Source organism: Pelophylax lessonae (assembly GCF_965119305.1).
Source record: "Pelophylax lessonae genome assembly, chromosome: 3".
Lineage (NCBI taxonomy): Eukaryota > Metazoa > Chordata > Amphibia > Anura > Ranidae > Pelophylax > Pelophylax lessonae.
In genome coordinates, this window is record NC_138770.1 from 371,294,541 (window position 1) to 371,310,583 (window position 16,043).

At 42.9% G+C, this 16,043-nt stretch overlaps 1 protein-coding gene across 2 annotated transcripts in view; it reads left to right on the forward strand.

Annotated features, from left to right (window-relative positions):
* Positions 1 to 16,043, forward strand: part of CASP8AP2 (caspase 8 associated protein 2) — a 106,557-nt gene that overhangs the window by 73,289 nt on the left and 17,225 nt on the right. The window contains exons 7-8 of one of the 2 annotated variants that reach the window (XM_082249076.1): positions 29 to 2,025; positions 2,787 to 5,484. In XM_082249076.1, coding sequence (XP_082105202.1) covers positions 29 to 2,025; positions 2,787 to 5,484 — 4,695 coding nt within the window. The remainder of the gene's footprint in view (positions 1 to 28; positions 2,026 to 2,786; positions 5,485 to 16,043) is intronic. The other variant, XM_082249077.1, reaches the window with a different exon arrangement.

Below are 16,043 nucleotides of genomic sequence, written 5' to 3' on the forward strand. Positions count from 1 at the left end.
CCTTTTTCAATTTTTATTCCTTATTAAGGCTGTGTGTTCCAGGAAGCAATCGAGGTTTTAAGTCAGATCCAGCACCATTACTAAGCATTAATACAAAGTTAAAGAACAAAGAGCTTTCTAAAGACACAATTATGACCAGTAGCATAAGGAAAGATGCAAAAGTACAAGAAACTTCCTCTAAAGACCCGATGAATAACTTTTCTTCTACAAAAAGCTATTCTGAACAGGCAAAGTCTTGTGTAGAGTATAATTCTGAATCAAAATCAAAAATGGAGCAAAAACAATGCAAGGAGAATGAAGGAATAGAAAAACAGTCTTTAAGGCTCAAGTTAATGGTAGATAAGAAGAGTAGAAAAGAAATGGACTCGGATAGTCAGAGTAGAGATGTAGATCGACGGCAAAGGAGTGAAGGACATAGATCCAGTCTTGACACCATAACTGATGTTAGTGTTTGTGAAATAAAAGAAAAGTCACACGGACAACCAATAAAAACTGGGAAAAGTGAAAAATCTCAAGAAATCAGAAATTCTAAAAAATCAGATGATTACAAAATGGACAGTAAGAAACACTGTTCAAGCTCCCATGATAAACCAAGTTTTTTAAAGGAAAACACACGGGGCCAAGAACAGCATCTTCCAAAAGAAAAGCATTTAAAAACACATGAAAAATCTGCATACAGAAAGGAGTCTAAGGGATATGAGCGAGACAAAACTGTGGAACACAGGCACAAGACATTTGAAAAGGATGATGAATCCCAAAGGTTGAAAAGAACCCATTCTTCGAGTCTTAAAAACGAATACCCTCAAAAATCCTCACCATTAGAGCAGAATGTTGGTAAAGGGATTATCGAATCTGACAGAAGGGATAAACGCTGCTCAGAGTACAGCGACTCCAAAAATATAAGCAAAGACTCAAAATCAAGCAAGATTGAAGTTAGACCATCATCCAAAAATAAGTATAAATGTGATAGCAAACGTTTATCTGAACGGGACAGTAGGACTGAAAAGAAAAGATCTAAAAATGAAGAAGATATTAGATCTGATCAAAATCACAGAGGGCACCAAAAGGAAGAAAAAGTGTCTCACCATTCTTCAAATAAAGTAAAAATACAAGATTGTCCTAGTAGAGCAGAAGTGAAGCCCCAAAACTTTACAAAAGGCTTAATTTGTCAGAAGGAAGATAACTCTGTAAAGGACTTGAAGTTATCCTTTATGGAGACTCTTAATCTTACACTTTCCCCAGCTAAAAAAAAAAATCAGGATTCTGAATCTGCCAACTCTCCTGTGTCTGTTGGGGAAACTGACATGAATTCTATAAATACAGAGGTATCTTCTAAAGTGTGCACATACACTAATGATGGCGCAGATTCTCAAGAATTTTTAGGTAAACCCAATTCAATGGATTTGAAGCATAGTACAAACAGGGCCTTAGAAAATCCCACTTCAGATGATTTAAAAATGGTGCATCGTTCTGAGCCTGTTGAAGATACTGTAGCACTTCACGAAGAGCAAATAACAGTGACCATTAAGGAAGATAAGGCACTTTCAGAAGCTACTCAATCAAATGTAGATTTTCCCCATGTCTTACATGTGGAACCAGAGCCCAACATTTCTAATGATATGGACACACAAAGCATATTAAATGAATCTGATTTTATTGTGCTTGATTCTTACATTGAAACCGACAAGTGTAGCAGTATTGAGATCCCTTCAGAAAATCTGAACATGTCTGTGCCCGCTGAAAATGTCCAAGATAATGAAGTCATCTTGGCGCAAATATCTGAAGATGTAGACCAGACAAATGGCTTGAAACCAAATATAAGTGGGTCCACAAAAGGTATATGTGAATCCTCAAATACTGATCAGTGTTTACATGATGAAAGCTCTGTAATAAGCCTTGACTTAAATTTCTTAAGACGTATACCTAAAGTCGTCAGTCCGCTAAAAAGCCCAGCCAGACCTTTAGCGCATCTGCCTGCAACTGAATGCACAACCAAGGCTTCAGTAGTGAGCGTTTCATTTAAAGGTAGTACTTTTTCATTAATAAAAGTAGCTGTAGTTTTGCATGCAGGCATGCTTTAAGGGTTAGATCTTCCTTTCTTTCTTTTTCTTTCTTCTGGTGTTGGTCTGCGTTTATTCTTTGTTTTTAATTCTAATCTGTTTTTTTTTTTTTTGTGACTTTTTTGTATTTGCCATGTTGTGTTTTTTTTTTTTTCCCTTTTTTACGATTTTTCCTTCTGCGGATTCTAAATTGTTACTGCAGTCTAGCTTCTTTTTTTTTTAACTACACAGAATACATTGCAAGAATGACCTTTTTTTCAATAAAAGTTTTTATGATGGATAGATTTATGACTTTCCTCGTTTTGCAGTTCAAGATGTAGAATTCTATTCCTGTTATTTTTAACTTCATGGTTTTAAAAATGTTTTTGGCATATAGTAATATATCTCTGGAGACACTGGTCTGGGTCTTTAATTCATCATTTGAGTCTATATAATTTGCAGTTTATGAAGGGTCTTGTTGACCACAAATTGGCCATTATCGCAAAGATCATATTATTGACTGTTTATTTTTTTCATTAACAAATTTCCTTCGGTAGAAGGGACTAGATTAAATCCCCTTTCAGGTATGCTTTCTTTTATACCCTGACAGTGTGAATCAGTGTGTTTAAAACAAAGGCAAATTAATAGGTTGATGCGCTATTGCACAGTTGATGAGTTAAAAAAATATATGCGTCCCCAGAAATGTGTCATGAAATCTCTAAACTTTTTTTATTTTCTCCCCCTTAGATCTTCCATCAGGTGTTCATTCAAGCACTCCAAATGAACTCAACAAAGAGAATTGTGAACCAGTCAGCAAAACTGATATAGGCTCTGAAACTTTTCCCATAGAGATTTCTTCTGATGAAGTTGAGGAAGGGGAGATTGTAAGTGATGAAGAACCGGATAATGCGCAATCCCCACAATCTAAAATTAGCCCAAACCAAACCAAGCCCATAAAAGATACAAATGTCAGCAAGAGCCCTGAAAGTCAGGAAAGCAAGATAGCTTCTCTGACCAAACCCAATGGAGTAATTTCACCACTGAGGCAGTCCACTTCAAAAACTAAGAAAAAAAAAGATAATACAAAAGCAAAGTTGCTTGCATTGCCAGTTGTCAAAGGAAACAATGTGAGCGCTGACTCTTGCCTTGAAGGAGTTTTACAAATTGTTCCGCCATCAAATATACAGGATGTTTTACAGATGTTGAGAATAATAAGAAAGCATATAAGAAAAAAATACATGAAATTTAAGATACAGGTTCCACTGACCCAGTTCCATCGCTTTGTTGAAGCAGCATCATTATGTTTTACCACTCTAGTAAACCGTTTGGATTGGTCTAGGTTGTGTTCTTCACCAGACAAACTGCAAAAAAAAATGTGTAAGCTTATTGAATCTAGGCTAAAGCAGCTTAAAAAGAATGGGATTGTAGATCGGATCTTTGAGCAGCGGCTCATAGACATGAAAAAGAGGCTATGGATATTTGTAGAAGAACAACTTGATTCTTTATTTGATACCCTTAAAGGATTGATTGTAAAACTTTGTGATCAGTCCAAATTAGAAAATGACCAAGATGAGAATAAAATAAGCACTGTATCCTCAACAAAAGCGCAAAAATCTGATCAAATAAAGTCTCAAAAAGTCAACAAAACTTTTAAGGCTAAAGCTTTCCTGGCCAAATTAGAACATGACCGTTGTTTAAGACGTTTGGACTTTCAATATCAAAGAGAGGCTGCAGACACAAAACTTCAAACTACAGAGGACCACAGCATGGAAAAGAAGCGCATAAAAGATTTGAGTACCACTTTTGACAAAAATGATATTTCACCTTCTAATCACATGAGCCCAAAACCAAAAATGTCTTCTTCATCTACTGCCAAACCTGACCCATCCAATGAATGTCAAATAGATCTACAAAGCTCTGCAGGTTTATCTTTTAACTTAGTAAGTGATGATCACATGGGTGACCTTTTTAAAAGTTTACTGAATGACTCTGACAATGTAGAGCTTAACACCCTGCATGAAAACATATGGGTATTGGACACTCCAGAGAAAAAAAGCACCTCAAGTCAAAAATCTGATACTGTGAATTCTTTGACAGAAATTAAAACTCCAGTTAAAGCAGCTTTTTCTTGGACTTCTATTTCCCCTCCACATATCAGTACTTTACCTAGACATGAGACTGTACTAACCCCAGATGTTTTTGATGAAAGCTGCTTGCTAGAAGTCCCTACCAGTACCTCTTCCAGCAAAAGCATAACCTCTGAGGACAGATTCAAGTCCTATTCAGTTCTTATGGAAGATCTTGCTGTGTCACTTACTGTTCCTTCACCCCTGAAATCTGATTCTCATCTTAGTTTTCTTAGACCAGTTTGTGATCCTGAATCAATATCTAAAATAAATGCACATTTTAGTGAAGATGCTGTCCTGGATGAGGAAGATGCCACAGAACAGGACATACATTTAACTTTGGATTCAGATAACTCAAACACAGATTCAATGGAAAATTCAATCGAACCTGATGGCTTTCAGTGCCATCCAAGCGAACCCATGCAAGCAGTTATAATGGAGAAATCCAATGATCACTTCATTGTTAAAATAAGGCGTGCAGTATCATCTAGTTCTCCGTTGTCTGATGGCTCTTCTGTTGTAGAATCTGACAATGCAGCCACAGGTCAGTTGGAGAGTACAAACTCTAACATTCTTGATGAAAGTTTAAAAAAAGGGATCCATACTGTAACCAAACTCAAAGCAGACGCCAAGAACAGTTTACTTGCGGAGTCCACGGTGCCATATTCTGAGGAGTTAAGTTTCTCAAAAATTGATGAGAATTCTGAAAATTTTACAGATGTAAAACCACGTACATGTTCATCACCTAAAACTGTGCATGCGACAATATCTAAATTACCTGATCCCCTAAACCAAAGTTTAACAGACACATCTGAATTTGAGGTAACAAATATTCTTCATACAGAGAAATCTCAGCTAGACCGTGAGAAATTGGTGATTGATTGTACTGAAAAAAACTCAGAAGACAATGACAAGATGATGACATTCGTTGAAGAACCGCAGCTGATTTACTATGACAAGATGGAAACAACCTCTACAGAAGAGATCATAAACAGTCAAACTTCATGTGCAGACACATTTATATGGAGTATTCCGGAAGCTGAGTCTGTAAACTTAAATGAAAAGAAAAAGAAACGGAAATCATCAGAGCAGGGACCTTCATCAAAGAGGCGAAATATTTATTTTTTTCCTGACAAAGATAAAAAGGAAGGTTCCCGGCGTAGCGGAACTGAGGATAAGGACAAACCACTAAGAAAACACAGAAGGGTTGTTAGTGAAGGCAATGTAAACTTTACAGCATTTAAACTTTCCCCAAGCGGTGGAATATCTGCAAAGAATGTCATCAAAAAGAAAGGAGAAGTGGTTGTTTCCTGGACAAGGTAAATATTGCATTGTTAGTTGTCCTTTATAAATCTAGGATATAGAAAAGGTGGTTTTTGAATGTTTTTTTTTTCTAACTTTTTGGAGAATGTGTTGGCATGGCTATTCAGGGACCATCAGGAATGTATGTAACAAGAGGTCACTCAAATGAATAAGTGCCTGAACAAGGACCTTTATGGCAGGATCACCAAGTATAGTTTTTATGTAAGCTGCCAGTTTAAAAAGCCTGAAAATGAGTTTAGCCTTAACATGCTTTGATACCTTATACCCCTTCCTAGGAAACATGGTAAAAAAAAAAACTAGATTAGTATACAAAATAAACACCCTTAAAATAACAGAACACTAACCTGACTTGTTGGTTGCCTAACTTAATTTCACATTTTATGGCCTTAATAACCCATGGAAAAAAGCGTGCTCCATATCTATTTGTTCAAACTTTTAATATTCCTATATCATCTGCCCGATGATAGTAATTCAAATAAGAGCTTACCAGGTTGAAATGAGGCACTTATTTTATCTGCCCTACAGAGAGTGCACAACTCTTAACTATCTGCTGGTGGGAGGGCAGTTTATGACCCACTATATTCTGTGCAGGGTGGATAATTTTCTGTAGATTGTTCCTATCATCCGCAGTACAGTTTGGGTACTATACTAAAATACAGTGCACCAATATGCTCTTAATTTATAAGTAATCGCAGATCTCTAATACTTTATCTCCCAGACCATGCTTCATAAGTGAAAAATATATATAGTACAGCACTGGGAATTTATAACCAGTCCATGAAAAATGAACAAAATAAATATATAAGGGTGAGTCCCAAGTGAAGAAGTGAAATTGACAATCCAAGATGATGTAAGTGATCAAGGAAGCAGATAGGTCCCCACACCTTCGGGATAAAGAATCAATTTGTTCTCACCAGAAGTTGTAGACCCAAAGTACCATATAGCAATTGGGTCATAAAGGCTCAGGTTGTATATCATAGGTCACCCCCGATATAGGCTGCGTCCATGGATGTTCCAATATATGGCCGTGTAGTAAAGATAAGAGAGGCTGGATTTTCCAATCAACCATTCACATGCAGAGATAAGCCAAATAACACAGACCTAGTGTAAATCCATAGTTATAGTTTGTGAGGTTGAAAAAACATCAGTCCATGCAGTTCAACCTATGATGTGTGTGTGTGTGTTTGCTGTTAACCGTACATTGTATACCCCTGCTGTATGTTATGGTCTTTAAGGTGCCCATCTAATAGTTTTTTGAATCTATCGATGCTCCCTGCTGATACGACTGCTTGTGGAAGCGAATTCCACATCTTTTACTGCTCTGACAGTAAAGAACCCCTTACGTTTTTTAAGGTTAAACCGTTTTTCCTCTACTTTTAGTGAGTGGCCACGTGTCTTATTGTATTCCCTCTCTGTGAAAAGTTTGTTCCTTTATGCTAGGGTCGCCAGTATAGTATTTGTACATTGATATATCCCCTCTCAAGCGTCTCTTCACAGAGATAAGTTCAGTGCTTGTAGTCTTTCCTCATAGCTGATGTCCTCCATTCCCCTAATTATTTTTGCTGCCTTCTCTGGACTTTCTCCAGTTCCAGCACATCCTTCCTGAGGACCGGTGCCCAGAACTGGACAGCATAATCCATATGTGGCCGGACCAGAGTCTTGTAGAGTGGGAGAATAATCTCTCTATTTCTGGAGTGTATCCCCTTTTTTATACATGCCAGTATTCTGTTGGCTTTGCTTGCAGCGGCTTGGCATCGCATGCTACTGTCAACTAGTACCCCCAGGTCCTTTTCCATCTTAGATTCACCCAGAGGTTTCCCCCCTAGTGAGTAGCTTGCTTTTGTGTTTCTGACGCCCAAGTGCATTACTTTACATTTTTCAACATTAAACCTTATCTGCCATGTAGTTGCCCACCCCTTTATTTTGTTCAGGTCCACTTGTAAGGTTTCCACATCCTGCATAGAAGATATTGGCATGCTTAGTTTAGTATCATCCGCAAATACCGAGATTTTGCTAGATTTCCCTTCCTCTAGATCATTTATGAATAAATTAAAGAGGATTGGTCCCAGGACAGAACCTTGGGGGACCCCACTTTCCACACCCGCCCAATCCGAGTACTCCCCATTAATCACCACCCTCTGGACTCTCCCTTGGAGCCAGTTTTCTAGCCAGGTACTCACTCTATGGTCCATACCTACGTACCTTCGTTTGTACAGTAAGCGTTTGTGGGGAAACGTGTCAAAGGCCTTTGCAAAGTCAAGATACACCACATCCACAGGCTTTCCTTTATCTAGGTGGCAGCTCACTTCATCATAGAAGGTTAATAGATTGGTCTGGCAAGAATGATTTTTCATGAATCCATGCTGATTACTACTAATACAGTTTTCATTACTAAACTCTTGTATGTGGTCCCTTAACATCCCCTCCAAAATCTTGCAGACAGCTGATGTTAGGCTGACCGGCCTATAGTTACCCGGGATATATCTTGGCCCTTTTTTAAATATTGGTACAACGTTGGCTTTTTTCCAATCAGCTGGCACCATACCCGTCTGTAGACTATCCCTAAAGATCAAGAATAATGGTCTGGCAATCGCCTGGCTGAGCTTTTTAAGAACTCTCGGGTGCAAGCCATCCGGTCCCGGTGATTTATTTATGTTAAGTTTCTCTAGTTAGGTTCTAAGTCTATCTTCTGTTAGCCACGGCAGTACTTCCTGAGGTGTATTTATTTAATTTATCATTACAAGCTGGGTTAGTGTAGCCCCCCAATTATTTTGTGAAGACTGAAGAGAAGAAATTATTTTCCACTTTAGCCTTCTCTCTGTCCTCTGTGGCCAGATTTCCTTTGTCTTCTTTTATGGGGCCAATGTGTTTTGGCCTCGCTTTCTTACTGTTTATATACTTAAATCCGCTACTAAACAGTTTATCAAAAAAGGAAATACACTTACAAACGTCCGATGGTAACCGCACATAGATATGGGAATGAAATTATGCAGTAAAAGACATGGTCTGATGCGTTTTTCGTCACAGCTGACTTTTTCAAAGGATATTGCCAACAGAATGCATTCATTCCCCTATATTTATACATTAAGATAGACAAGGAAACGGATCCCACCTGTGTTGAAACTGCCAGGCACCGCAATACTGTCCAAGATGGCGACAGCGTGCGGTCCAGACCTCTCTATTAGGGCTGAACGATAGTCGATGTGATAACGACTCGTGCTGCGGGGGTGGGCGATAGTCACATCGGCCAAAATACGATAGTAAGGCATTAGGCAAGGATAAGTCGGGACTCTGGAGGACTCGCAGTGGTTGTAGCAGAACAGAGCCCGACATCCGTCCCACACGTTCAAGTCTGCCTGCAGCTAGCCTAGTTCTCCTGACTGAGCAGTGAGCAGCGAGCAGCTGCACAGCTAACCAATCACGTGTGCCTGCACACCTGATTGTTTCGCTGTGCCGCGCTCACCGCTCGGTCAAGAGAACTAGCTGCGGGGCAGACTGAAGATGTGGGATGGATGTCAGGCTGTGTTCTACCTTAGGTAGGTCTCTCTGCATTGAAGGGGACACGGCACGCTGGTCACTAGATTGATGGGGGGCATGCTGGTCACTAGATTGATGGGGGGCATGCTGGTCACTACATTGATGGGGGACACGCTGGTCACTACATTGATGGGGGACATGCTGGTCACTACATTGATGGGGGACACGCTGGTCACTACATTGATGGGGGACACGCTGGTCACTACATTGATGGGGGACACGCTGGTCAGTGCATTGATGGGGGACACGCTGGGCACTGCATTGATGGGGACACGCTGGGCACTGCATTGATGGGGGACACGCTGGTCACTGCATTGATGGGGGGGCACGCTGGTCACTGCATTGATGGGGGGGCACGCTGGTCACTGCATTGATGGGGGGGCACGCTGGTCACTGCATTGATGGGGGGGCACGCTGGTCACTGCATTGATGGGGGGGCACGCTGGTCACTGCATTGATGGGGGGCACGCTGTAGTAACTCTGCACTACTAAAAATGCACGACGAAGAGGATCCGCCGCAAAAAAAATATCGCAATATATATATAGTTGGGAAAAAAATATCGCAATGTGATTTTTATTTTTTTCAATATCGTGCAGCCTTACTCTCTATTGCATAGATCTGGCTTGCGGGACCAAACCGTGAGGTGAAGTGAGGTATTACACACGTCACCTCTGGAAACAAAACCAAAGGCAGTCACTGCATTGATGGGGGACACGCTGGTCACTGCATTGATGGGGGACACGCTGGTCACTGCATTGATGGGGGACACGCTGGTCACTGCATTGATGGGGGGGCACGCTGGTCACTGCATTGATGGGGGGGCACGCTGGTCACTGCATTGATGGGGGGGCACGCTGGTCACTGCATTGATGGGGGGGCACGCTGGTCACTGCATTGATGGGGGGGCACGCTGGTCACTGCATTGATGGGGGGGCACGCTGGTCACTGCATTGATGGGGGGGCACGCTGGTCACTGCATTGATGGGGGGGCACGCTGGTCACTGCATTGATGGGGGGGCACGCTGGTCACTGCATTGATGGGGGGCACGCTGGTCACTGCATTGATGGGGGGGCACGCTGTAGTAACTCTGCACTACTAAAAATGCACGACGAAGAGGATCCGCCGCAAAAAAAAATATCGCAATATATATATAGTTGGGAAAAAAATATCGCAATGTGATTTTTTTTTTTTTTTTTTTTCAATATCGTGCAGCCTTACTCTCTATTGCATAGATCTGGCTTCCGGGACCAAACCGTGAGGTGAAGTGAGGTATTACACACGTCACCTCTGGAAACCAAACCAAAGGCAGACTGGTAATCTAAATGTGGTACAAGCCTCCTTTTAGAGAGGACCAAGCCTCAATCACAGTGCCGTTCTTATGAAGAGATAAAAAGGTTTAAAAAGGTTTACACTAAAAATAACAAAATAAGAAAAATAAAATGGGTAAAATAGCGAGGAGCTGGCAATGGTAGTGACACAGAAAAATAGAAAAATGGAAAAATTAGAAGGAATAAGAGGCTTATTATACATACAATATTAGCCACCCCAAAAATATTCCATAAACTGACTAAAAATACATGGAACTCAAAACACTTTAGAAAGCATTAATGTCCCACTCAATGTTAAGTCCATATGGTGAATATGATTGGAGGGTATAGATCCAATAGGTCTCACGACGTGAGACCCCATGTTTGGTGGAACCTCCCCTCAAGGAGCTACAAAATGAACGATAATCTGAAACAAAGTGCCCGTCGGGTCTCTATGATGGTGAGACAAATAGTGTTTGGAAACACTATGGTTAGTTTTGCCTTTAATGATATTATTAATGTGCCCATTAACTCGAACAGTAAATGATCTGAAGGTACGCCCCACGTATTGTTGTCTGCATGGGCAAGTTGGTAAATAAACCACATGAGTGGTGGCACAAGTGGAAACAAATTTTATATTCAATATAGAATTAGTGACTGTAGACTTGAAAGATAAAAATTTCCTCCTACTGTCACAATTCCACTTGCACACACCACATCTCCGACAGGGAAAGAACCCAATCATATCATGAAAAAGTTTGCGTTTGACTGGTGGGTCTAAAACATTGCGCGCTAACCTTCCCTTCAACGAGGGAGCTCCTATGAAGGTGACAACTGCTCGATCAGGAAGAATGGGACCTAAAATGCAATCATTTTTCAGTATGTCCCAATGTTTGTTAAATACATTCTTTATTTGCTTATGTTGGATAGAGAACTCAGTGAACAAGTAAGTCATCTCAGGTAGTATAATCAGTGCTGAGATTTTTTAATAATTCCATGTATGTTTGCTGACCATAAGTGTTTCCGAAATGTATACCCCGAGAAACCCTAAAGATGGGCTTTCTCGACACAATGGCCCTAATTAAGAGGAGCTATTGCAGTACTAGTTTTTTGTAAAATCTATAAGTATATGTTGTTTTCCCCGTGTTCAAGGGTAAATTATTTGCTGCACACCGCTCTACTATCCTGCCTGCCTCCGCTCTGTAAGCTACTTCATCCCCACTTTAATGCAACTGACTACGGTAGTATCGTCAGATAATGTAATAATGCTGTTTGCACAATAATATGAAGTACAGTCCTTAATATATAGTGCATAAAGAAGGGGACTCGACACAACCCTGCAGAGATTCAATATTTACCTGTTGCTCAGAAGAGGAATATCAGCCCATCCTAACCATCAGAGATATGTTTATCAAAAGATCCTTGATCAGAGACTGACACAAAGTGGCAGACCCAACTTCAGCAATTTCCCAAACCCTAAGTCTGGAATAATGGTGGTAAAGGCCGAGCCAGCCGTAGTCTATAAACCACTTTCTAAGGTAATTTCCTGGGCTCTCCAGATGACGCAGTGCTAATGCAAATTATTGGGGGTCAAGACTACTTGATACACTTCTTTATACCTTAGGACAAATCTCTTTAGGCATTTCATAATTAATAATGAAAGTAAGCTCTATTGGCCTATAAGCATCCAGGCTATCTATGACTGACTTTTTGAGGACACGCATAATAACAGCAGATTTTAGACATAATGGGGCAATGGCCAACAATGACAAAATATAGATCTTGGTGAAAGCCCCTGCCAATTGCTTTGCACATGCATTGACAACCTTCCCTGGGACTCAGTTTGGACCCCCTGATTTCCTTGTATTTAGAGTTCTAAAGTGGAACTTAGCCCTTCTATTGGTTTCAGCCAAGTAAACTGCCATTTTAGCCTGTGGTTGATCTTCAACTGCCATGATGCTGTACATGTGATCAGTTATGACACCAGTCATTTTTATGGTGTGACCATTATGTTTCTGGCACGTGCTGGTAAAATGGTTAATTCGATGGGTTTAGTTCTGCTTTAAACACCTGTGTTCCTGCACAATGAGTTTAAAACTGCCAGAATCTAATGAAAACCCAACATTATGGGTGTATATAAGTGCTTATTCAATTTTTCAACTAATGTTGTCTAGAGTTTACTTCCATTTGGTTTTTCTCTAGAATTGGTAGCATGTTGTATTCCCTTCCATCCCCTCTGCACGTTCTCACTCAAATATTCTTCAATGTTTGATTCTTTTATGCCTCTCTTTAGATTACCCCCTGCAGCATTATACATCACCTTGCCCCCATTCCTAAAAGAGCTATTTCTCTTTCGTTCATTGATGGGCACAGCTCCGGATCTTCTTGACCCTTGGGTTTATGTTGCCCCTACAGGAGTAGGACACTAGGCGGAAAAACGTTTGACTACACCTATAGGGCAGTCCCAGGGGGTATACTCCCACAGCCTGCTATAGGTGTTCAGGACCTAATTCGTTGCTGAGATCTTTGGTCCTAGAATTTTTTCCTTTTTTAAATAAAATGTTTTTTTCTTTTATTATTTTCTGTTCCTGTGAGAACTACAATCAACTGCTGGACTGGGCAACGGATTGGATATCCTAGATCCCTACAGTCTTCCCAGTCTGAGCAGTGCTTGGTTGGCCACGACATACCTCCACTGGATGGGAGCTGGCCGGCAAGTTAAATGCCTTGCGAGGAACCATAACTCTGATCACGGCCCTAGTCACGATCTAAGTTGCAGCGTGCCTCTTGCCTGCAGCACCCCTATTCTAAGATGGTGCAATGGTCTGCCTGGAGCAGTGCCTACCCTGTCCCAAGGTGTGGTGAGTAGTGTCCCCCCCCCCCCCTCCCTTCTGGTGGTTTTTTTTTTTGGGGTGGACATTGGCCCCTCTCTGGGTTGGTTGGTCCTTCCTTCCCTCATGTCACTCCCCCTCACTATCGGCGCGGCCCTTTTGTTTTTTTTCTGTTTGGGGGTGTCAAGTGGGGGCTGGGGGGGCGAGCCGCTAGCTGCGCAAGACGTGGTTTTTTTTTTGGGGGGGGGGGGTGGTCCTGGTGGGGTCCTCCCTTACTGGCCAAGTGTTCCGCGCCGCCGCGTGTAGCCGCCATTTTGACGTGCATGACTGCATGTATATTCGGCGGCCATGTTTGTGTAGTCCGGCCATTTTCTTGTAGTTTCCCATTGCTCTCAATTGGTGGCCATGTTTTTGAAGCCTTTGGAGAAGTGAATCGGCGGTGGGCCTCTAGTGGCAGTTCCTGTGCTTCCCTTTTCTCTTTGATCACCGCACGGTGTGCCCCCTGGCTCTGCATCTGAGGAGGGGGGTTGTGAATCCCTGTGGGTGCTAAACGGCTTCCTCTCTCTGCTATAGGTATTTGGTGTGCTGGGATTTGTGGTGCAGCGGTGGGGGGAATTGTTAACAGCAATTTTACACTTTTTGCTGGCGGTCCCCTGGTTAACCATGGAGTTCCCGGAGCACGTGTCACCACATGACCCCCTCTGAGGTTGCTGGGCCCTCTGGGTCCCAGTCCGCTGTGTCTGCTATTACAGCGGTCCTGCATTCACCATTGTCTAAAGTAGATATTGCCCTCCAAAATAGGACGAGCAAAAAGCATCCTCCGCCTTCACCTACATCCTCTATCTCTTAAGATTCTGAGGTTGATTTGGCTATCGTGAACGCGAGTCACCCTACTGGGTCTGCGTCCACGCACCCGGAGGGCTCTGATAGTGTGGATGAATCCTCTTCCACTACAGTCGTGCATGAAAAGGCGCTAGTGGATACGCTGATTGCATCAGCGTGGGAAACGTTGAAATTGGAGGCTGCACGAGCGGTTGAATAAAGCCACCCTTCTCCCGAAGGAGGACTCTCTGTCCTTTTTTAAGGACCATTTTGACGAGAGCTGAATCTCTGGTCCGATAACTTTTTACCATGGCCGTTTTTATTCTGCGGTCGGTTTTTGCTGTAACCTTAGTTTCCCAGACCTTAACGGAATGGGCTAAGCTCCTGTGCCAGCATTTGGAAGGGGAACAAACTCCTCCTGACCTGGCGGACCAGTTGGTCTAGGGGTTGCAGTATATCTGTAATGCCTTCCTGGATGCAGCCCCCTTAGCCTTTAGTGTGTCCGTGAGAACAGTGACTCTTCCCTGCATGATATGGCAGAAATACTGGTCTGCGGACCAGGCATCCAAGAAGGTTTTGACCAATCTCCCTTTTGTAGGAGTCCGCTTGTTCGAAGCTTCCATGGAAGAGATCATTAAGGGTCTTACTGGAGGTAAGAGTACTCTACTTCCACAGATTACCAGAAGCAAAGAGTCTAGTCGCAAACGTGGCCCTTTCTTCTTGGCCCATAAGCAGTCCTTTTGTCATTCGGGATCTAAGGAACAGGGATCAAAGACCGCCCATCACCCCGCAGGGGGTTCCAAGAGGCCCCGGCCTGGTAAGTTGAGACCGGGTTCCTCCGGGACTGCAGACAAACCAGCTTCTGCCTGAAGGGGCGCACTCACCTGTTTTTTGTGGTGGAGGGACGTCTTCACTTCTTTCCGGATCTGTGGACCTCCTTGATTCAAGACAAATAGGTCCACAAGTTAATTTGGTCCGCTTAGAAGATCGAGTTGCGGTCCTTGCCTCCAGCAAGGTTCTTTCCTTCCTATCTGCTTTTGGCCCCAGTTCGCCTATGAGGTCTTCTTGGGGCGGTACAGGATCTGCTTTCACAGGGGGTCATTGTACCGGTTCCAGAATCAGAACGCTTTCAGGGGTTTTATTCAAACCTATTTACTGTTACCAGGAAGGAAGGCAAGGTCCGTCCAATTGTGGACCCCAAGGCCTTGAACCACTTTATGCAGGTTCAGAAATTTAGAATGGAGTCCATTCGCACGATAGTGGCATCCCTTCATCAAGGGGATTTCCTGGCCTCTATCGATGTCAAGGACGCTTACCTTTATATCCCACTATATGTCGGGCATCAGTGTTTCCTTCGATTTTTCTGTGGGCGAGGAGCTCTATCAGTTTGTGGCGTTACCCTTTGGTCTCGCCTCCGCTGTTCACAAAAATTTTGGCCCCGGTGTTAGCATTGCTAAGGCAGAAGGGGATTGTGGTACTTGGACGATCTCCTTCTGCGAGCAGAGTCTCCGAATGACTTAAAAGGCAGTCTGACCAGATTAAGGTAATTCTGGACGTTGAGGTTCCCTTCGACCCTCTCCACTTCTTGCTGCACTTTCCATGCCTGCCGATTGGCCGATACCGGCGCAGTATACTGCCTCATCCCCTCAATGCTGCCAGGAGACTGATCCCTATGTATTGGAAGCGGCCGCAGGTGCCGGGCAGCCCGGAGTGGAGACGAGTGGTTGACGGCATCAGAGATGCGGAAGAATGGCTTGCTAAATGCAGGGGGACTGGGGACCGTAATTCTGCGAAGTGGAGACCTTGGCTGGATCACATTGGTGACCCCGCCCTTGTACCCTCCAGCCTGGATAGAGCTCTACTGATTCTTGCCGATCCGGCCTTGGCTGACTTGGCCGGACCCTCGCCCCCGGCCCAGCCCCTGGGTCAGGACCCCCCCATCTTAGGTTACAGCCGGGCGCTGTTTGCCGTCAGCAGCTTGTGCGCGATAGCCGGGACGTGTGGTGGAGATAGGTGTGCTCCGGACGTCAGCAGGTAAGATTCCCTCCCCTTCTCT